General features: G+C 39.8%; 2 protein-coding genes across 3 annotated transcripts in view; both read right to left on the bottom strand.

Annotated features, from left to right (window-relative positions):
* si:dkeyp-9d4.3 (caskin-2) overlaps positions 1-12,634 on the bottom strand; it is a 53,999-nt gene extending 41,365 nt beyond the window's left edge. Inside the window, exon 1 of the mRNA XM_034687012.1 lies at positions 11,985-12,634. Coding sequence (XP_034542903.1) covers positions 11,985-12,078 — 94 coding nt within the window. The 5' untranslated portion in view covers positions 12,079-12,634. The remainder of the gene's footprint in view (positions 1-11,984) is intronic.
* Positions 12,635-15,435: 2,801 nt separating this feature from the next.
* On the bottom strand, positions 15,436-23,929 carry socs1b (suppressor of cytokine signaling 1b). 2 transcript variants are annotated; one of them, XM_034686956.1, is made up of 5 exons: positions 23,534-23,929; positions 22,178-22,294; positions 19,827-20,258; positions 17,690-17,877; positions 15,436-17,049 (listed from the first exon to the last, which is right to left on the bottom strand). In XM_034686956.1, the coding sequence occupies exons 3-5, from the start codon at positions 20,088-20,090 to the stop codon at positions 16,725-16,727; spliced, it is 777 nt and encodes a 258-aa protein (XP_034542847.1). In that variant the 5' UTR covers positions 20,091-20,258; positions 22,178-22,294; positions 23,534-23,929; the 3' UTR covers positions 15,436-16,724. The 2 variants fall into 2 exon arrangements, with proteins under 2 accessions (XP_034542847.1, XP_034542846.1); XM_034686955.1 differs by having other exon boundaries at positions 23,538-23,928.
* Positions 23,930-24,137: the final 208 nt, after the last annotated feature.

Genomic DNA, 24,137 nt, shown 5'->3' on the forward strand with positions numbered 1-24,137 from the left:
TTGGTGTTTGTAGTGACTTAAACTCAGATGTACAGACTTTAAATTAACACTACTAAAACTCCTAATTCCCTCCAAGTAACATTGCAATAAAATAAATATACAAGTAATTTATATTTTTCAAGCTTTATTATACTAAAGCTGGTGAACTTGTTACACTGAAGCAGACACGACTAAGCGTAGCACTTCATAAAAGCTAAAAAGCAGCTAAGCTCATTTTAGCAGCAGCTCAGTTAGCTTCTAACATCTGGAGTGTCAGACAAACCCTAGCTTTAACAATCAAGTACTTTATTTTGTATTTGCAGAGTGAAAGAAATATACTTGTATTCAATTTTACTGCTTCATTGTACTAACCCTCTGTCGATAGAGCTCTAAAGGAATGCTAACTAAGCAGTGCTCCAGGAAAGAGGCTAACCTAATGTCAGCAGGAATGCTGCTACTTCCGGCTACTTCTACTCAAGCGGCAACCACCGGTCTAAAAACCACATACACACTAATTCAAAAAAGACGATCTTTACAGCAGAAATAAACATGTTTACAGCCTGGTACAAAAAACGAGTGTAGTCTGGATAGCTCATTTCTCGATCGGCTCACACTGTACGGGGGTGATTTTTGTTCTAAATTACGAGTCTTCCAACGAGAGGCTCAGCTGACTTGACTGACAGGCAGGAACACTGCAGCTGTTGGCTAGGAGTCTCAAAGCCCACCGCTTTACGTCACAATCGCTCGACAGCAGCAATATGGTTCCCGCCAACGATTGGCCTCAAAACAGCTCTTCAGAAACAGATGGGTGACGTCACGGATACTACGTCCATATTTTATACAGTCTATGCTTCTAATACCCGTGTATGTTAAGAGTGTCAAGGAAAGCCTGATTCTTAACACAAAACCATATAGCTTTTGTGAATTTAGTTGTTTGATTTTTGTTTTTACTCAGAGGTTAGAAATATAACACATTGAAATGTAGGATGTCAGAACAGTTGCTGACATTCTGCTAGCTCTGTGTACTGTTGTTTGCTATCATCACATATTTACCTGATATGAGTCGTTAGTTTCCACTTTAAAAGAATGACAAACAGAAAATAAATTGATGTTGAGTACTGTCTTTTTGAGGAACTAGAAAGTTTAGTTTTTCAGGGCTAATAAAGTATGGTCTTGGATAAGTGTAAGACTAGCACACATGCTAACACTCATTCCTATACTTCTGGCTGCATTGGAGGCATTTCTATTGCTGGTATCAGTATTAAAAACTCTTGTGCCATCTGTTTCCATGGCTAACAGTTGGTAACAGCCTTCGGCAGGCAGTTTAGTATGACATGTTAGCAGCATGACAGTATATTGTGGATGCAAGCATGTTAAAGCTGTTGTTGGTAGTCGTGATATAAGCGTCAGTTTGGAGAGAGATTTTGAATGTTAACACTACCCCTCCCCTCTCTGCTGTCGTAACCCTGCCCACAAAAGATCGTTATGCGCGTTCTATGAGGAAGAAGTGGCTTCCCAGCCAATCAGGGCGACATAGTGGGGCCACTCAACCAATCAGAACGGAGGATGAGAGATTAGCTATGATTGGTCTGTGATAACGGGAACAAGGGGAATAATAAAATTGCTTGATACAAAGGCTTTTGAAAACACAGAGATTTCGCGATTGTCTCAAATTACTCCACTTACCGATGAGTAACGATGGGTATTATGACCTTTTCTCCAAACCCAGCAGAAAAAAAAGTAATGTTTTTTACACAATTCCTACCAACAGCAGCTTTAAACGGTGCATTTAAGATATTAGCCACTTATGAGTATTTGATTTCTGCACACACACTCATGTAAGACCTTGTTGTGCCATATTTGTGGTGTCTTTGCTATTGGTTCATGAGATTTATTGCTGTATGGTAAAAATGTTCTCTTACTCTGGAAGCCTGGACCATAAAGTATCTTAAACATCATACATCAGGACGGCTGTTTAGTGTTGATCCTTTTATTAAAAGCCTTTTTAGGAGTGACAGCAGGTTTAAATCATTTGCCGAGGTTTAGCTTTTCATGCAAACACTCTGTTTACATTACAATCTTATTAAATGTAATTAGGTTCATTATCATTATGCACTAGAGAGACAAAACTTTGTTTTATTGATGCATTTCAATAAATTAAGTTTGTATTTGGTCCACAGCAGTAATAAGAAGCTCAAGGGACTAGTTCCATCTTTTGGGAAATATGCTTAATTGCTTTCCTTCTCTGCAATTGTTGAAACATTCATACACCTCCCATCTTGTCTGTAGGTAAAAACAACTATGTTTTAATATAACTTCAATGTATACATATGCTGCTGTGCTTGTTTTTGGGTGAATGTGCTCATCATTGTGATTTTCATAACCTTGACTTTGATAGGAGCTCCACAAAGATAAAGACTCCAAACAGCAGGAAGAGGAGCACACAAAAAGCTCACAAAAACCAACACATACACACTCAGGAAAAAAAGCTGCTTGTTTGTCCCTCTGCATCTACTTTTCCTTTTTTTTTTTTTTTTTTTTTTTTTTTTTTGGTCAAACCCTCTTAATCCACAGGACATAATCTGTAGCGGTTCTGTAATCTGGGGAAAAGCTTCTCCCTCTCTCTGCAGCTCTATCTGCACTTCATCCCTTCATCCTGCTCTCACACTCTAATTTTCCCTGTAATTTGCTAAAGAGCGGCATGCTGATTGGTGGCTCTGCTGTGTCTGTTTACACTCCACAGCTGACATCATTCTCCTCTGCATGTGTGTGTTTGTTTGCACATTGAGCCACCAACCACGAACGATCTATCTTGGATTAAAAACAGGAACCACCCCCCCTTCCCCCCTCTTCTTTTTCTTCTTCTTCCCCTAACAGATGAATCAATGAGTGCAGATATCTGTGTCACTGTCAGAGAGCAACATGACACAAGACAAAAAAACTTGTGACAGGACCAACAGATTCATCCAACAACAAAAGTGATTCCACTTCCTCTTTTACATTAGATAATCCTTAACTTTACAACATCAATTCTGGATCACGGCATTATTTAATAAAGCTCCCTGCCTGACCCAAAACCCTGATGTATATTTAATCAAATATCCTGATGTAGCTGCAGAGACTCAGCCCTAAAAACACATCACTTTGGTATCTTAAAACTGATTTTGATCTTAAACACACTCCCATTCCTTTCGTAATTGTATCATATATAAGAGTGTATCCTTTTAAAATCACATTTATGCACACTCCTTATCTGACATGAACTGCTTGTCTGAGAGCATTACCATAATGCGTCTCTGATGGTGTCCTTGGACCAGGGTTCACATTCCTTTATGATAATTTTTAGGCAAAAACACTGCAGCCGAGCCCCGTTACTATGGTGACCAATTCTATGTGCCGTTCTCACAGACTGTCAATCACTTGGCAGCGATTACCGTGATATTATTTTGCAGCATCTCCCTCGAATTGTTGCTATTTCAGACTTTATTTGGCATGCAAAGCCCCCGCCACTCACGTTTAATCTGAAACCCTCCGCCCTTTAACAGAAAGTGCAAAACAAACTTTAAGTGTAACCGAGCAGATTTCCCCCAGAAAACCTCAGGAGAGGTGAAGTGGAGGGTTCTCAGGGGTTCTCATTACCAGAAATGTTCTGAAGTCCAGTTTTTCTGGCGCCTCAGACTTTGCCTGTCATTGTAAATTTAGAGTTTCACTTTAACGTGTAGCCTAAAAGCAAATGCCGTCCCTGACATGCCTTTTTTATCTTTCTGTTTCAGACGATTGCACACATATGTCACAGGCACCGGAAAATCATTTTCAGACAACCCTTTCTCAGTTTTCCATCAGATACAGAGGCCCTCACTTTTGGAACAGTTTACCTGGTCATATAACAAGTAACACAAATTTCAACTCATTCAAGAAACAAACCATACACTTTCTATTAGGTGAGTTAAGTCAGTGATTGTCAACCACTGTGCCGTGGAACACTAGTGTGCCGTGACAGATCGTCAGGTGTGCCGTGGGACATTTCCCAATTTCACTTAATTAGTCCAAAAAATATATTATTCATATACTGCAAATAATTTGCCATGTAGTGCGCCTGTGCCCGCAGTGTAGTGACTGCCGGAGTAATTCAATACTCTTCATACTGACCTGCACTACCCACCCACTGGGTGGCAATAAAGCACACTAATGACCTTGTTAATTTAAGACAATAGAATTAATGATGTGCTTGAGAGGTGTATGTGATAAGACGTAGGCGTACAACAGTGATGGATCAATATTCAAAAAGGAAAAATGAAAACTCCAAACTTGGCCCTGGACAAAATTCTAACCTGGATGAAGAGCGTAATATGGGTTGTGGAAAAGGCAACTTTTATGAGAAAAACTATACGGTGTCTGAGAGAGCTCTCAAAGCTAGCTACTTAGTAACTGAATTCGTAGCCAAATCAAAAAGCCACACACTGTGGCAGAGATATTAAAACTACCTGCAAAAGCCATTGTAAATGAGATGCTTCGCCCTGATGCAGTTAAAGAAGTAGCTAAAGTCTCTCTCTCAGATAAATAGATTCATAAATTGAGAGACTAAATGTGTCATTTTGTAACACTTTTGGTTGGTGGTGTGACTCCAGATTTTTTTTGATGTAAGAAATGTGCCTTGGCTCAAAAAAGGTTGAAAAACACTGAGTTAAGTAATACAACATGATAAGAATTTTTAATGCATATTTACAAACACATCCTCTCCCTAATTTTCTAACTTATAAATAAATATTCTGTTGGTGTTTTTTTGTTTGTTTTTTAACTTTCCCTTCTTTTCTTTTCATCATTGTTTTAAATATCACTCCCTCTTACTAATCCTTTTTTGTTTTGCATGTAGATAGTTTGTTCTGTATTGATACTTTGTCTTTGTGCTGATTGTCTTCTTTGGAGGGCCACTCGACAAGCCTGTTAGGGTTTCTTTTTTGCTCCCCCTGCACATTACATGTTAGTGGTTAGTTTTATTATTGAATTTACCTGTTATATCTTGGCTCATATTATTGAACAGCAATGTTTTGTTTTGTACTTTTATATGTGCAATAAATGAATAAATAATAAATATATGTTTAACCTAAAAGTACAAAAATGGCACAGAGGATTGTAATGCGAAAAGAAACATGCAGATTTATGCTCTTATTTGTAACATTTTAAAGCTCTCATTAGTTTATATTTGTGCATTTGTTCAGAAATATTGAGTATTACATCACTATAGCTGCAAATAGTAAAGTTGTAGCAGCAACATTTTTCTTGTGGTGCTCCAGTTCTTATAATGAGGATGTCTTCTCTCTCAGTTCATTAGCCTTAAGGTGCTGGAAGCTTTCTGAGCGAGTCCAGACAATAAGAACAAAGAAAGAAAATGTTAACAAGTAACTCTTCATGTCCTCACATTAAACCTTTTAAAATGGAGTTACCGGCTTTGGCAGATTTATTATGCATAAAACTCATTTCAGCTTTCAGGAGAATCTAGGTCAGTAGTGGCAAATCGGAAAAATGAAAAGAGAGTGAACTGCAAGTGCCAAAGAGTGTTCTGCACTTCTGTGAACATGACAGAAAGAATTTGATTTGACACTTTAAAGTCCTCTCAGGAGATCAGGTTTTAGTCTGGTAATCATAATTGGTACTTCTACACCAACAGAAAGCTTCCTTATCTTTCTGTGCAGCAAATACTGAAGATTCAGAGAAATACATGGTTATATTTTGCTTTACTCTGTAAGACTTTAAATCTCATGTACTCTCCTCTAAGAAGTAAAAATATATATGTACATGAAAAATAAATGGATAGCACATCTTAACTTTTAATTGTTGCACCCCTAACTTAAATGTTATCTAACTTTAAGGACAGGAAACACATGTATGGGTTTCTTCAGTTTTCAGAGGAGACGACTGAGGTGTTATGTGCAACACTTGTTGTTCTCCAGCTGAAAATGCAAATAAGAAAAAGTAAAAGTGTGTGTAAAAGTCAATACTTTCACTGCAGTGTGCTACAGCAGGGGTTCCCAAACCTTTCAGCTCGTGACCCCAAAAATATAGGTGCCAAAGACTTGAGACCCCCACTGTCCCTCGAAGTGATTTAATGTGGCTTCATTTAGCTAGTCTGCAGAAAATAAGCCTCCCTATATGAGGATGTGGCTGGGTTTCCTATGCCTTTATGAATTAACCTACTCATGCTTTTGATAATTAACTGTTCACTAACCCTAAACGTAGGAGTCATCTGGCAAAAAGAAGGGCAGAAAACTCATTACATTTTCTATTTTCAAGCTTTTATTTCAAGTTTAGCTACTATTTTTGTCGATATTTTTTATTATGGGTAAAATTTACTTTTTTCAGATAACTTACAAAAAAAATCATTCTGGAAGACTTCTCACTTCTCACACTTCTCACTTCTCATTTGTGTCTTGCGACCCCCCTGGGGGTCCCGACCCACACTTTGAGAACCCCTGTGCTACAGCAGCTTGCATTCCCCTCATCTCAGTGCTGCTGTTAGAGCTTAGATCAAGTTGTTTAGTAGATGTGATGGTGATACCAGTCCACCATACTTCAGCCTGTTCTATAAACTTAAACAGGCTTTGCCAGGAAAAGGTCAGCGCAGTTACACCCCCTGACTGTTGATGCCTGTCGACACACTGTAAGAGCAAGTGTCTGTTTCGGCTTCTTTCTGTAAATGAAAAGTGATGCAATTATGATAAAGATATTCTTACATCGCTAAATTAGCGGGATACTGAGCCAAGATAAGGACAGCACTGCCAAATGTTTTAGAAACCAGCCTTCTGTTGTGTAGGAGGCAGATTAAAAAATGGCTAATAATGCCATCTTTTCATCTTCATGTGGAAACTCAAGATTTTTTTTTGTCAATTACACTTCACAACAACCAACTTCTGAGCCAAAACTCTGACAGAGGATTTCTAAAAATTAGAAAAACCAGGGAGTCTGGGGATTTCATCAACACATAAAATGTTCTGATTTGAAGGTATTCTGCTTTTGTTGTTAACAAATCATATACAAAAGCCACACCATAAATACACTGATCTCTTCCTCTCTGTACTCAAGAGATCCATTTTAGCCAAAAAAAAAACACATCTGTGAGACACAATGTTCCACTGCACACATGTTCCTTTGTTACAATGAACAGGGATTACTATTATGTGTTGTTCCCACAGTCAGCTTCCTCATGCCGTAAATACTACAAGAGTAAACTCTGTGTGTGCACTGCTGGAAATAGTCTGCAAGAAATAAGCTAGTTCATCTTTCTGTGGGTAAAGTTAGAAAAAGAACTGATGCCCAGCTGTTAAAGATATTTATCAATGAGTTTCTTTAAGTAATCAATCTTCTGTGACCAGTTTTCAGGACTGAACGGGTCTAGGGATGAGAGTTACAGACGGATATTTGAGAGACACATTGTTGGTTTTGTTCTTACAAAGAGGAAGAAGAAGAAAAAGAAGAAGAAACAGGCTGATGACACATCACAGAGGCTACCAACTGCTTCAGACGAGGTCAACTTTACCTCCTAATTTAGCTCATTTTAAGAAAGCGTTGCTGTCTGTGAACGCCACCTTGAGAAATGTATCAGCTCCATCAGTGCCAGTTCTCCACCCTGTTTCTCAATAAAGAGGCCAAGCTGGCCGGGATCCCCTGCGAGTAATACACTTACTAATAACAAGTACTTCACTCAACCCTCAAAACATCCCTTCAAAACTTTCTGCACATCACGAGATTCTAGAGAAAACTTCAGGAAAATATCTTTGTAGACTTTTAGAACTTTAGAGAAAAGGCTCAAAACTCTGAGAGAAATTTGAAACCTTATTAGGCCAATCACATGTTGTACTACCTTGAAGAGAAACTGCTGTGATTGGTTGTAAGCAAAACCATACACAGACCCCTCTCACACATGAACTCTTGACCTTTTCCAGACTTTTCAGGATATTCCGGCCCTTAGTATGTGGAAGGAGTTGTTGTCATCTGTTACAGTGACTATATAAAATATGGACATAGTATCCGTGACGTCACTCATCTGTTTCTGAAGCGCTGTTTTGAGGCCAATCGTTGGCGTGAGCCATATTGCTGCTGTCAAGCGATCGTGACGTAAAGAGGCGGGCTTTGAGCCTCCTAGCCAACAGCTACAGTGTTCCTGCCTGTCAATCAAGTCAGCTGTGCCTCTCATTGGAAGACTTGTAATCTAAATATCTTGGAAATTGTTGTGTTAGAACAAAATCCCCCCCCCCCCGTACAGTGTGTGCTGATCAAGAAATGATCTATCCAGACTACACTCGTCTTTTGTACCAGGCTGTAAACATGTTTATTTCTGCTGTAAAGATCGGCTTTTTTGAATTGGTGTGTTGGTTTGAACTGTTGTCTGAGTGATTTCTGACCTTTTCCGGGAGCTATGGGATTTAAATGAGTCACTTCAGAACAATAATTACATTTTGAATGCAGAATTTGTCTTTAGACCAAGCAGCAACCTCCGGACTAAAAATATGAGTCCAATGAGGGAGTGCTAAAAACTGCAGTTCCTCGAGTGTCCGCTTGAGGCTGGCTCCGGAAGTACCGGATACCAAATACACACCCATTCAAAAAAGCCGATCTTTCCAGCAGAAATAAACATGTTTACAGCCTAGATAGATCATTTGTTGATCGGCACACACTGTATGGAGGGTGAATTTTGTTCTAACACAACTATTTCCAAGATATTTAGATTACAAGTCTTCCAATGAGAGGCACAGCTGACTTGATTGACAGGCAGGAACACTGTAGCTGTTGGCTTGGAGGCTCAAAGCCCGCCTCTTTACGTCACGATCGCTTGACAGCAGCAATATGGCTCACGCCAACGATTGGCCTCAAAACAGCGCTTCAGAAACAGATGGGTGACGTCACGGATACTATGTCCATATTTTATACAGTCTATGCCTTGAACCAGAGCTAATGTGCTACAGCTTAGAAGCAACATATGACTGGCATTTCGGGCCTGCGCCAATAAAATATTACTCATTTGTTTAATGTAATAGTAATTCTGATGCTGACTCTAACAAAGTGTCAATGATTAATTATTCAATCGACTTAATGCACATAATCCTAATGCAACAGTAGAACAACGGAAACAACTGAGGCGAGCAGTAAAGAGTACAAAGCAGAAAAAGTCAGCATGAACTCCGGCGTCACTTTGTTCACTTCTCACCATGAGTCTTCCTGAATTTACCTGCTGCAGTCAAACACCGGCTTACCCTGACTCCACAGGTACATTTTAGGGGGGGGTGTCTGGTTAAATTCTGAATAAAAAAATGTGCTTGTTTGTTTTGTTCTCACATGCTGCCCACCTGCATAAAGGTGGGACATTCTGAGGAGCTTTGTGCACATGTGAAAGGGGCTGCCTGGGTACAAAAAGATTGATCATAAGGATTTGATTGACTGGAGCTATTTTAATAATACTGTTTCTAGGGGGGGCATCAATTCTCCCCTCTAATTTTTGTATAGAAAACAAATGTGCATGAAAATATTGAAACTGTTGCTTCAGTTAGTTGTAGAAAAAGAGAGCTCTACTGAACCAAAGCTCACATGACAGACGGTGTGCTGAAATTTCCCAATATTTTCCCGTCACCTTTTCATTTCATGCAATCCCTGTAATCAAATTGTGACATTTTGACTGAGGAAACAGATCAGCTCTATCTGCACCTCATAATTATCAGGGAGTTAATAATACAAATGCAGGCAGACCACCTGACTCACAGCTGAAGTGTTTCTGTGCAGGCAGGCCTGTAATTGTGTGTGCGTTCGAGGTGTTAGAGTGTGTGTGAAGACAGTGATTCTCCAGCAGAGAAACCTGACTTCCTGTTTAATTATTCAAACATAAACCTGGAGTCACGCTGTCACACACACACACACACACACACACACACACACACACACACACACACACACACACACACACACACACCATGCATAACTCACCCTTTAGCCTTTTTCCCATCACCTCCTCGCTCTTGACCTCCCTCAAATCACATCTCCTAGTCTCCCTCCTTCTGTCCTGCACCCTTGCACGTTTCCTCTCCCATTCAAACTGTCCTCCTCACCCTTCACTCCCCTCACCCTCACCCCCCGCCCCACCTCCCCCCTTTCTCTTTTGTCAGTGTGCAGTGGACTGAGCACTCAGCACTGATCTGTTCTGGCATTTGAGGAGAAGCATTTTTCTTTTCCATGGCACTGCTGGAATGTCCAGATACAAACGCACACGAGAGAAGGAGAGGAGAAGAGGTGACGAGAGAAGGGGAGGAAGGAGATGAGAGGAGAGGAGATACAAAAAGTAGGAGAGGACAGGAGAGGGGAGAAGGAGGACGGGCAGAGGAAAAAGAGGGAGATAGAAAGGAATACAAAAGAGGAGATTAAGTAGGTGAGGAAAGGAGAGGAATAGAAGTGAATGAGATGAGCAGAGGAGAGGAAAAAGAGGGGAAAAAGAGGAAACAGGAGGGGAGAAGAGGGGAGGACAAATATAGATACAGATAAATATAGATAGACATAATGTAGAGATGACAGGAGGAGATTTGGGAAGGAGAGGAGGTAGTAAAGATTAGAGCAGGAAGGAAGAGATGAGAGGAAAAGATGAAAGCATGGAGGAATAGATGAGAGGAAACATAACGAGAGAAAAAAAAAAGATGAGAGAAGAGGAGATGGAGGAATATAAAGAGCAGGCATGGAAAGAAAAGAGGAGATATTAAGGGGGATAAATGGAGGAAAAGGTAGATTAGGGGAGCAAGAGGAAATTTGAGAAGAGGACAGTAGGAGACATGACAGAGGAAAGAAGGAGTGAAGGGATGAAACAAGAGGACATTAGAGGGGAGGGAAAAGGGAGGGGAGGACAAGATTGGAAAAGAGGAGGAAAAGAGAAGAGGGAGGGATGATAAAGAGGAGCGCAACTGACAGGAGAGAAAGGAGGAGAGAAGAGGACTTACTTGGGAGAGAGGAGAGGAGAAGAGGAGAGGAGAGGAGAGGAGAGGAGAGGGGGAAAAAGGGGGCCAAAAAGGAGGAGAGGAGATAAATTCAGTGCGTGGTGATGAAATGGGAGAGGAGGAGAGCAGTTTCAAGGCTGTAATTGAAATCTAATTATCACCTCAAGTCCCAGCTGACTCCACGTCAAGCAGTCAACGCACGCCAGCACGCACGCACGCGCGGTCCGATTGCCACATCTGTGCGCATGCAAAAGTCTGCACGTGCGCACTTACGATCATCACATTATTACCACGAACATCTGGCGTCTTCACACACCAATAAATCCCCACGTCCCGTGAGCGGCGCAGGACCTTCGTGTACTTTCACCTCTCACTCTCGAACACACACTCACTCACACTCCACTACACACATCCTCACACACTCACACATTTTGTCTGTATTCAAGCACACACGCACGCGAGCGCGCGCGCACACACACACACACACACACACACACACACACACACACACATGCTCCACGGTGGTAAATGTGTGACAAGCATTTCTGGCTCCTAATTACATTCTGATGACTCCTCTCACACACGTGCAACGTCATCACTATCACACACCCAACGTCATAGCACAAACACACACACATCAGAACCCACATGCATGCAGGGGGAAAGTACACACACACTCACACAAACAAACACACACACTCACACAAACAAACACGCACACACACACGCACACACACACACACACACACACACACACACACACACACACACACACACACACACACACACAGTGCACCATTTAGGCTAAATGGCATCACATCAGATCTGGCCTGCACTGTCCTGACCTGGCAATGCCGGGCTGTGTGTGGGCGTGTGTGTGCGTATGTGTGTGTGTGTGTGTGTGTGTGTGTGTGTGTGTGTGTGTGTGTGTGTGTGTGTGCGTGTGTGTGTGTGTGTGTGTGTGTGTGTGTGTGTGTGTGTGTGTGTGTGTGTGTGTGTGACAGAAGGATAGATGGATTGATGGAGAGGGATACTGACTGGCTTTCCCTGGCCGAGGTCTCTGTAGAAGCCGCTGAGCTGTCAGCAAGTCCTCGGTCTTGACGGCCTGGAGCAGCTCCTGGTCCTTCCCCATGTCCCCTCCGTCCCGCCTCGGTCCGCTCTCTTCCTCTGAGCGCCCCTCTCTCCTCCGTTAATCCGCTGCTACATCCTGCCGCCGCTCCGGGCCTCCCGCTGGAGCTGAGGCGCGGAGGGATGGGTGCTGCTGCCAGGGGTGGGATGCTCCGGTTCGGCCAGGAGTCCAGTGCAGGTCCCGCTTTTGTACTTCCCCTTGCACGCGCAGTCCACAAGACCCCCAAACCAGGCCACCGACCCACCAACCGACCGGACCTGATGTCGGGATGCTCTCCGGCCGCGCAGAAACGCTCGCGACTGATTCCACAGATTCAATCCGCGTGACGATTTCACCGGGTCTACGTGCGTGCCGTGCGTGAAAGACGGTGGAGCTCGAGCGCCCTCCTGTCTGCAGGGTCAAATCCAAAAACCGCTGAATTCTCACGAGGACCTCAAACCCCGCAGAATAAACACGCACGAGTCCCTGATGGTGAACGTGTGACCGCTGTCTCCGTTGCTGTGCTGGACCAGCTCGCGCCAGCTCACATATGGCATTACATAAACATGAGCGACTTGCGCGCGCGACACTCCAGTGGTTGTAATCCCAGTCCGCGAGTGTGAGCGCGTGCGGGCGGACGAGTCAGGAGAGGTCGTTTGACATCCTAATAATAATGCACCCAGTCGCGTGCAAGAGGGGCACAGGAGCGCGGGACAGCGGGAGTCCGGGATCGCGCGGACCCATGAGACACTTCACAGCACATATCTGATTACAGTTTTTTTACCACTGCATAAACACTAAAATCAAAAGTATTACACAATTATCAAAACCTTACACTAAAGGAGCAAAACATCGACCCAGATCTGCACCACTAAGCACAATGTCAGCCTCACACTTTTTGCAAAACAATACACAGAGTGATTTGCAAAACACTAAAAAAAACACACTTGTATACATTAGACACATAAGTTTATCATGATGTCACTTCCTTGCAATTCCAAAGCACTGACTGTCACAATTCCTCACCTATGAGCCAATTGGTTAAACACAGCCATCAGGTGCGCAAACACATGATTGCTTAATTGTAGACACACCAATCAGGTTTAGGCACTATTTGAATGCAGCAAGTGAATTCACCTGCAACTGGATACAGTATTCTATGTTTGTCTGATATTTGGTGAGCTTACAGTGTTATGCACACTACTGTAGTAGCATGATAACTGGGACATGTTTTGTTGTGACTCTGCGTGTTGACATGTTGACTGATTTGGGTATATAGAGAGAAATAAATGATATTTTCATCAGTCTGCAGCATTGGACTTGTGTAGAGTTTGGTGAATTTATTGTATATTTGCACTTCCTCTGTGTACTTCACTTACAGTACTCTTATCACTGAGAAGTAGAAATGCTAAAAGTGTTTTAGGTTAGCAACAGCAGTGTGTAACTGGTCCAAACAGGATGAAGTCATATGAAATGTGTGTTTCATATGGTAACAAAATATGGTTTTGATAAATTAGTGAAAACTTTTTACAAGAGTGTTTCATTTTGCAAAGGATCTGAGGTGTTCTGCTACTTGTGTGTGTGGTTGTGTGAACTGTGTGTAGTGTTTTGACAAAATGGGCTCTGTCTTCAAAATTGTGTTTAAGCAATCGAAAAAAACTGTAAATGTGGTTTGATGATTTTCAGTGTTTCTCTGGCGATGTATTTGTTTAATCTAAACAAGTTTACTTGAATCTTTTTCTAATAAATGTTCCATATTTCCCCAACAACTATCAGCCACGTTGTTATAAAATTACCCGATGGATAACTGTTCTTGCCTCTATGTATGTCACCGAGGTGTCAACATTTTTAAGGTTAATGAGACAGAGATAATTTGAGGGCAGCAGAAGTGCGTGTCTGTCTGTGTGTGTGTGTGTGTGTGTGTGTGTGTGTGTGTGTGTGTGTGTGTGTGTGTGTGTGTGTGTGTGTGTGTGTGTGTGTGTGTGTGTCCCTTGTGCAGGGCTAATTTAGACTAAAGGGGCCACTGCCAGTCAGATTTAGGACAGGAAGTGGAACACATGACAGACCACTGGTACTTCATAAAACAAATCAAAACAGTGTGTATGTGCCAGCTTCAGCTGTGCACTGGCATTATCTGATTAGAATGGCGGAAAGTTGTGCAGTTGAGAATAGTTTTTTTTTTGCACAGGGCCGGATTAACCTAGGACCCAGACCATGGGCTGGAAAAAGCTGTGGGCCCCTTATCCAGTCCCCCACAATAACCTGGGCATAACAAATAAACATAATTTTATTTTGCATTAGAGTGTTTCCTTGATGTAAAACAAACAGAGCCGTGTCCCAATGCAGCTCTAAACACTTTACAAGTGTGCTTGTTTAGGCTACACTCAAGTAATTAAAACCATCAGTATACATTTATAACTCCATAAAAAGTGTGTACCATTGATTTCACAAAAAGAACAGCAAAGCTGCAACCTCAAGTGTTGAAAATGAAGCCAATGTGAAAGTGCAAAAAAGTGCAGTTCCTCAAGTGTCCACATGAGGTCAGCTCAAAAAGCCTGGGAAGCCTCATAAGTACTTGTTTTAAAAAGAAAGGTTTCTTTTTTTTTACAGAAGAATCAAATATGCTTACACGCAAGTAAAATAAAAAAATCTGAGCAGCTCATTGCATTACATACAATCTTTTTTATAACTCATCTATTGTTATTATATTGAGGCTAAGAGTTTTGTACACTTTTGCATAATTTGATGCATGACTGAGTTGTGGCTGTTTGCAGGCCAAATGCCCACTTTCACTCTCTTTGCCCTTTCTAGGGTTGAAAGAGTTTGCTTGAGTCAGCCTATCAATATGACAACTTCCATAGTTGGGCTTAAAGAAGTATTTTCAGCAACAATAGATGACGTCAATGAGAATATGCGTGACTATGGCTAGGCTAAAAGCTAACATCAGCATGATAATATGGGCAACATAAACAAACTTTACCAACTGATAGAGTTGAGTTGTTAGCTTTACAGTGCCAACCATCTTAACCTGCTGTTTAGCACAACATACACATTTTTGGGTCTTGAAATGGCACTTTTTTTCAATGTTTAATTGATCATTGACAAAAGTTTTAGAGGCCATTTTTCAAGGGATCACCCAATTAAACATTAATACATCTAAAGGAAACATAAATGTCAGGATGAGAATTCATGCTAATCCAATCACACATAATATTTTAGTCTAGACCAAAGTAACAGATAATCAGACCAACATAGAAAGGCTTCTGAACAAGCTCAAAATAAAAGTATTTATACTAAACAATCTTGGGAGAGCCTGGTTCCCTTGGGCAGCTATTGGTTCTGCACTAGCTCAGCCATTGGCTCACATAAATTACAGAACAATTTGTGGTCTGAAAATATTAATTTATTTCCCAACATTTACAACTTTTGTTAAAGCATCAGACTTTCCTACATTGTATGCCACTGCAATCAGCTGACTTAACTACATGTGAAATTATTTCAAGTGATGATAAAAAATGTAAAACTGCATTAATCAATATTCCTTTGTAACAAGGGAAATAAATTACTACTGCTTGTTCTATGATGAGCATTGTAAACACTTTGAGCCGTTTTAATTTTGAATTTACAACATGCTTGTAATTTGTGTCTCAGCTGCTTTCATCATTCTTGTTGGCAGCTAGGCAGCAGAAGATCTCTAGCTGGTGAACAAACCTAAAAATCTAGTCACTGGAAGTAAAGTAGTAAAATATGCATTTGTCTTATCTTTTGAAAAGTTAGTCACATTTTCATAATAACTATTTAAATAAAACAAAGGTGATCTTCAAGAAATCCTTCAATGTAATCATTAAATGACTAAACAGCAGTTGCATATGTATAACATTCAACATTTCAGTGATCTTGTTGGTATTATCAAATAAATGCTTATGAAACATGCATGTTTTCTGGGTTACAAACTAGGCAGGCTACTTGAAGTATAAAGAACGCAACCTTTACACTTGTTTTTCAGTCATTTAAGTCAGATGTTTTCCAGAAACTACCTGTTTTTTTCGCAAGACAATGATGTAACTCACCATCTTTGGAAAACATCTTGTTTCCCAGAGATAACTGCAACATAAAATGTATGAGACACAAATTAAACTGAAGCAGCTTTCTGAGAAAAAAAATTAGGCTTGACTTAAATCTCAAGGTAGAAAAACTGCTAATATTTCAGCTCACTATTTAAAACTTTAGTTAAGTCAGCTTCTTTTGCCATTCTGTTTTTTGACATTTAGTGGCCAAACATTAATTAATGCAGCTTTAAACAGCAGCAATTTTTACATTTCATGGACATGACAAACAGATGTGTTTTGATAAAGGCAAAGATCAAGCAGCTACATGATTATTGCAAATATATCCTATATACATAAACAGTACATGTGTTGATGATAAAAAACAATATCATGTACCACGTTGCTGTGTAAAATATAGCATTCACATGATTTGTGCACATAATTATTTAACAAATGCAAATCATAAAACCACAAAACAAAACTTTTTTATACTTAATATAAAATACAAAAACAAAAAATAAAGTTATTTATACTTAATAGAAAATAAAAACACAAAAAATAAGTTTATTATTATTAACATCACATTACAAAGATCTTCAAAGTTCCTTTGCCCATGCGTGGCTATATACAGTAAGGGTATGCAAGAACATAGTCTTTGTCTTGACTGCTTACTCCAGGTAAGGTGCTAATTTTTTCTGCTGCAAATGTGCGGGCAAGAGCTCTCCTGCACATCTGCTTCAGCCGCTCAGGGCGCTGGCTGCGATAGGGTACCGTGAGCTTACAGGATGAACCAGTGTAATAAGTGAGCAGAGCAAAGAGTGAGGGAAAAGTTCTATGGCTGCCATAGAGACTGAAGTGCAGATTGTTCAGCTGGACCCGAACACTGGTCGGCCCGTCATCGCTTTGGTAACTCAGAGTGAAGAAAACATCTGACTGGCCGCTGTCTCTGCAAGAAAGCAACAGCAAAAGGTCATTTAGTGTCTGTTGATTTATTAATATGGTTTGTTCAATGCCTTTAGAAAGACAATTGACCAAAAAACAATGAAATTACCATATTAATGGTCCAAACACTATTTATTTCCAAGCAGCAACCTCCAATACTGATAAAGGAAGTCAGTGTGGAAGTGCCAAAAACTGCAGTACCTAGAGTGGCCACTTGAGGTTGGCTCCAAAAATGAGTTAATCTCCATTAAGCCGCATATTACAACTTTTCCCGCAGAACTATGTGTTTCAAGCCCAGTGCAAAAGCATATATAGTCGGGGCGCTGGTGGACTAGCGGTCTAAGTGCCCCACATACAGAGGCTACAGTCCTCGTCGCTGGGGTCGCCGGTTCAATTCCCGGCAGCGACCATTTCCTGCATGTCTTCCCCCTTTCTCTACTTCCCACATTTCCTGTCTCTCTTCAGCTGTCCTATCAAATAAAGGCAAAAAGCCCAAAGACATAACTTTAAAAAAAAACAAAAAGGATATATAGTCTCTATTGCTTATTCTTCCATTCATAACAAATGTGTGGGGAGTTTTTTTTTTTAATTAGCTCACCCAGTTGAAAATATATCAGCACTAAGACTTTCAAAAGGAACATTACCTGATGAGAAAGGTGCCAAGGGGTGCTTTTGTGAGTATACTGTGTGCCTCCTCCATGGTCATTGATCCCCAGTAGTATCCACTGTGTTGAAGCTGCATAAAGGTGTGCTTCACTAGTCTATATTCTGCTGCGCTGCTGAATGGACGGAGGTGTGTGGGGAAATTCACAGCATCAGCACCAGACAATGGCTGCAGAAGAGAAAGTGAAAATCAGAAAATAAGGAAATGAAAGAGTTGTTCCTTATATTCTCAGTCAAAAATGTGTTACATATGAGTTAAAAGTTACTCCGGACATAAAACCACTGTTTTCACTAGCTTTTGATCTAAATAAACAATGACAGTGATTTTGGACTCTGCCCTGGATAGTGCCTCTCTCTTTTTCAGCCAGACAACTCTTTCTCTGTCCCACAAGAAACCAAAAGTTGACATTAACTGCATTGAGCGAAAGTACTCTTTTGTTTCCACAAGGGACAGGGACAGCAGTGTCCTGAAGGAGAGTCTTATGGTTTTGACCCATCCATGCACCTCAACCTGCTCCCTACACTTCATCACTCTGTATACCACAACACCTGAGGCTTTCCGCAGGGCTGTCTGGCAGAGAGGTCTGTTTGCAAACCTCTCCAATGACAGGATATAAGCAGCCTGAAAGAAGACCTGCAGGCACATTCAGAATGAAAAACAGCATATTTGTGAGTAATCGTTCTTATCAGTATGTTTAGAATAAAGATTGAAAGTGCAATCAGAAACCCTGCAACAGCCTCCCTGAATAAATTCAACAGGCAGCAGAAGCCAACAGATGCATTTGGAATATCATCAAAGAACTCATTTGATGAAAACTCTGATTTCAAGTCATTTCTCCAGCATTTATTTGTTGCTCCAGGATCATTTATTCAATCTATACTGTTTTATTTATTGTTTTGAAGTCCAAATGAATGTTTGTTTTAAGAGTTACTTTACAGTTTAAAGAGTGAAAGTAGTATCATAATACTTTTACATATTTTGCTATCACAATAATACTCTGCTCAGAGTTGAGCACTTTGTATTGGAAATTATGAGATTACAGACCCTCTGCTGAGAGTCAGTGGCCAAATTTGTCACACACAGAAAAAAAAATCTGAGAGTGAAACATTTCCACCCTGACTGCATTCAAAGTCCACAGATAAAAATCTGACATCTGACTTTTTAAAGCTGAGTTTCAAACATTGACTTTGTTATCTCTGGGGGATTAAATGCTGATCGCTCTTTCAATATGAAATACACAGACGACCACAGTCCAGATTTATCACACACACCCATGAGTTTTCTGCTTCATAACAAATCAGAAGAATTTATATTTTACTTTTGAAGTGGAAAAAATATCATGAATATTATCATATTATGAAAAAGAGTTAAACATACTACAGTGAAAGGAACTTCTTCTTTTCTTAATATAATTCAATTTGTTTCAATCATTTTTTTGGCTTTCGTAGTATTTTGAAAATGTAAATTGAAAACTGTTAGCAGCATGTACATATATGTCACTGTGTTGATGTTAACAAATCATCTGAACTACATATTCATAGGTTCCATTCAGAATGTAAAATCAATCCATGGAAAGAAGTCTGGTTCATTTCACCTCTGCCTGTTGACACTGTGGCAAAAAGTTTCCAGCAGCATTTTAAATCTGTAAAAGCTGTGGAGCAGCCTGAGGAGCTACTGGGCCCCAAACATCTCTGACAAAGACAAGTGAAGGAAGATTCTGTCCTGCAATCCCTCAGCTTTGGGCCAGGGTCCTGCTCACTGTTTCAGGATTCCTATTTGCATAACCACCAGTTCACTATACATTCTCCCTTACGTATTAGAATAAGTGTGGAATAGTTGTTTTTTCCTTGCTGAACAGTAAGATATCATTACGTTATCAATGGTGAAAGGTTTTCCTTTGGCTACTTAAAGTACATTTCATACTTTTGTGCTTTCTAGTTTTTTTAAATTCAATGCGACTTTTAATACTTCCACACGTGATCGCAACACTGGCTGAATCAAAGCCCTGTGTTTGATTTCTGTCTTAATCTCTTCCCAGCCATCTGTTCAAAAGAACATCCAGGAGTCATAAACTCCACAGACTATGAGTCACCCTGAGTAAACTGTGAGAACTTAACCTGGCGCCAGGTGTCGGGCTCTTCCTCTAAGTTGAATTTGTTCCAGTGCAGTAAATCAAGCTTCCTCTCAAGCTGCAGCTCTGGGCTCTCTGGTTTATCCCTTTCTGGACTCTTATTTTGTTCAGGTCCTGCAGGTTCTTCAGGTTGCCGGTTTTGGCTCTCAGGGGCTTGGTTCTGTTTCTCACTCTGAACTACAGGTTTATCAAGATTGTCTCTGACCATCCTACAAAAGAGAATCCCTTTCTTGTCTGCTTGTTGCACCATTTCCTCTGCTCTGCATTGGCAGATCCTCCATCACTGGGTCCTCTCTGGTCAGTCATCAGAGCCTCAGTCCTTTTTGAGACTCCATGTTAATCACAGCTTTGATAAACACAGACAGCTTTGGGTTTTAGAGGCTGGATCTGCTCTGTCATCTGAAGGACTTCTGATTAGCTGGAAACACAGAAAGATGAATATAGACAATTAAATTCACAACCTTTCACTCAGCTACACTGCATTTTATTCAGACTTTCAAATAAAAGAACTAACTTATTTTTAGACCACTAAGGGGCAGCGGACAAACATCATCACATACTATCAACTTTTATGTATACATGACAAACTTTTCAACAAATTATTGATTAATGTCAGGGTTTTTTTTTGTCCATTTTGAACAATACGATAAATACTTAAATAAGCTGCTAAATGCTCTACTGTGTTCACAAACTAATTGGTAACTGTGTCAATCGGCTGTTTTTCTCTGACTGAAAGTCACTGGGTAGACTATAAATATAGCTAGTACCTTGAAATGGGAAATTAAAACTGGTTCCAAATCAATGTATCAATTGTTATCACATGGCTCCAAGCTTATCATTTCCTTAAATCAATGCTGGCTTCTTCTTCTGACGTCAATCTGACAAGAAACTTGCAACTAGGAAACAGAATGATCCATAGCACATGTTCTATGGATTAGCAGGGTAGAGAAAATACAGCAAAAAATATCAGCTCCCATAGATGCAGTCTTTTGGCTTCACATCTCACAATGAGCATAAATGAAAGCATGTTGGTTGTCAGTTCTATATACAGTCAATGGTTTTACTGTTTTTTTCAACCCCAGGATTGATCAAACATCAAAAAACAGAATCAAAAAAGATTCATAAAGCATAATTACACAATTAAAACTGGTAATTATGATTAGAATTGATTAAAGTATGATAAATAAAATCTTATCAATTTCTGTCCCGTATTTGGCATGTCACAGATTTGTCTGTAAGGAGACCGACACTTTTATTGAAAACATTTATATCATATATCAATTACTGCTTTATGAGTTAACTGCACACTGTTCCAGCGTACTATCTACTGTGTGCGTGTGTGTGTGTGTGTGTGTATGTGTGTGTGTGTGTGTGTGTGTGTGTGTGTGTGTGTGCGTGTGTGTGTGTATGTGAGTGTGTGTGTGTGCGTGTGCGTGTAAAGCAGAATAAAAGGTCATGTGACTGACAATAAAATGTGTATTACTGGGAAGGGAGGATGTAACTTATCTAAAACATGAGAGAGGAATGCTTTCACTTTCTCACTCAGGCCACAGAAAAAAAGAAGAAAACAATCTTTGGATTTCCTTTGTATATATATATTTTTTTACAACCTAGAACCCTCATACAAGAATAAAATCCAATCTTAAGAACAAAAAGGTCTTTATAAGACTCAAACAATTAACTTAAGACAAGTATGCGCTGAAATGTCGTGCATATATAATTTAATATTTAATGGATTTGCATCACATTACTAGCATCCTTACTTGCCTTGACTTCTTAAATATCATATTTTGTTGTTTTGTCTGTAAACAATCTGTGTGTTTTAGTTTGCTTTTATTGAACAGAGTTGAAGTAAATATGACAGAGATTTAGCTAACTCAAAAAATACATTTTAGTGTAGCTTCAAACTGTTTTCTTTCCAAATCACAGCAAAATTGTATAAACTGGTTTTGTTTCTTATCTCTGGAGAAGCAGGCTGCATTATTAGCCCATCGGCTGTTTGGTAAGTAATGAATTGTTCTGTTGTAATAAGATATTCACTGTTGTCACGGGTCTGTTATCTATAACTCTGAATCAAATAAACAATGAGGTTTAACTTTCAGTTTGAGTAACTCTGTGGCATAGACAAAGATCTGCTATATCTGCTTATTAAAAACTATTGTCTCATTAAAGTTTCTACGTTTATGAAGGAAAAGATGCTGTTGTTCATGTACTTTTTCTCTAGGATCCTGATTTTTATCTCAATACAAGTAATGTTTTTGGTCTTGCTGTTCTATATTTAACATTTTACTGCACATTGGGAGCAACATAGTAAATTTATCACCTGAGTACACATACCTGGTAAATAAAGAGTCTTTTTCAGCAGGGTTACACATCCACTGTGGGAAAACAGCGTAGTATTCTTTTTCCAGCCTTGCAGGACAAAAGGGCCAGGATGGGACAGTAACCCCTGTGCTGTTGACACAAAGAGAGTGTTAGCACCCCAAAGTGAAATCTGAGCAGCACTTTGAGCTCATAGGATTGGTTCACCTTGAATTAGATTTGTAATACAAAGACAACCCTGCACAATGAAATATGCCCAAACACTGATAGACTGCACTGCTAGAAAAATCAGGAAAAGGTGAAACTTCTAATACAAATTCACAAATAAATAAAAAGAGCAAAAAGTAAAACAAATCCCTTTAAAATCAATCAAACAATCAGACTTTATTTATAAAGCATATTTCACAAAGTGCTGTAAATGAAAACAACCTAAAATAGAATAAATTAAGAAAAAGATCCCACCCCCAGCCCCGACCCCAAAACCCAACCCACAATCCTAAGGTTAAGAACACAATATATGCAACAATAGGAATAAAAACAATAAAAAATAAAATATAAAATAAAAAAGAAGTTGCTGAACGAACTGAGGAAACGCTGCAGGTAAAATAAGATTTTAAAACTCAACACAGTAAATGAAAATCACCAAAATAAAATACATTCCTCAGAAAATAAAACACTCAAATATTAAACCATTCAAAGAAAATAAGATGCTATACTTAAAATAAATCAGTACACAAATAAATAGAATAGAATAAAAGTGACTAAAATTTGAACTAGAACAAGAAAAAAAAAATCCTTATTTACGTTTGTGCATTGCCTTTACACTGCTTGGCAGTACCTGCATCCAAATGGACTTGAAGCACTTTGTTACTCTCACTGATCTTGTTTCCCCTTCTCTAGATCTTTGCTTGTGTTGTTCTTGTTCTCGTATGTACGTCGCGTTGTATAAAAGCGTCTGCTAAATGACATTGTAACATTGTAGATAATTAATAAATAAATAAATAAATAAATAAATAAATATAACTGTTCTAAGAATGAAACTCAGTTAAAAGCGAGACTAAAAAGGTAAGTCATGTTCTGTTACACTTAAACTATTTCTTTTGAGAGCAGAGTGAGACTGTGACTTGTGGCAGAGAGAGATAGTCCAAAGTTTACGATTTACAAACTATTTAAAAAATACAGTTATTTTAATCTTACAACATATGATTAAAACTTCACACAAAACCAGAGTAGTTTGTGATTCTAGATTGGATTGGCCTCATTGCTGTAGTCTACCTGTTGACTTCAAACTAATGAAGTTTTTTTTATATATTACCCTACAAAAACTTTTGTAGTATTCTTATTTATGAATGAATTGTTCCCCAGTCTTACCTACCAGCTGTGATCTTCCAGACAGGTCCTGGTTGTGTCCGCACAGTTGAAGGTTGCAGCTCGTCTGTTGCGCAATTAGCTTTACTTTCGGTTAGAGTTGTGCCGTATATCAGGAGGCGGGGCCCTGTCCTGTTCAAATAACCTTCTGAAAACTGCAACACTCTATTCACCAGTGTTGCCATAAGGAATGATTGACAGGATGCACGCTCTTCGTACTCGCACACCACGCTCACATACATAAAAGACACATGAAGTGTTGATCAGGTGTTGACAGCTAAGCTTTCACTTTCACTTTGCTACAGCAACCAATATACCAGAGGTGCAGTTTCAGGACCGCATTTCTGGGACCACTTTTATACCACAATGAGGGTTATGATCGGATGCTCTTCCATCGTCATCAATCCAAACAAATGTGGCCCCTCCAGTCAAATTCACTGCTTGGTTCTGTCGCAAACAACAAGGCTCATAAAAAGGCGGTCCCATAATTGCGGTCCTGGAACTACAGCCTCTGAGTCTGCAGAATTTCAGGAGATTTACAAGAAGTCACATGATGTACAAGCAGAAGCAGAGCCCGTGTGTGTGTGTGTGTGTGTGTGTGTGTGGC

The sequence above is a fragment of the Notolabrus celidotus genome, chromosome 7 (assembly GCF_009762535.1).
Source record: "Notolabrus celidotus isolate fNotCel1 chromosome 7, fNotCel1.pri, whole genome shotgun sequence".
Classification (NCBI taxonomy): Eukaryota; Metazoa; Chordata; class Actinopteri; order Labriformes; family Labridae; genus Notolabrus; species Notolabrus celidotus.

Bases quoted from the DNA above. Each gene is read 5' to 3' on its own strand.
- socs1b (XM_034686956.1), bottom strand. From the start codon at position 20,090: ATGGTGCAACAAGCAGACAAGAAAGGGATTCTCTTTTGTAGGATGGTC. The intron at 17,878-19,826 runs GTTAAGTTCTCA...TCTCTTCTGCAG, and splicing joins AGCCCGACACCTGGCGCCAG to CCATTGTCTGGTGCTGATGC. The intron at 17,050-17,689 runs GTAATGTTCCTT...GCTTTCTTGCAG, and splicing joins CTTGGCACCTTTCTCATCAG to AGACAGCGGCCAGTCAGATG.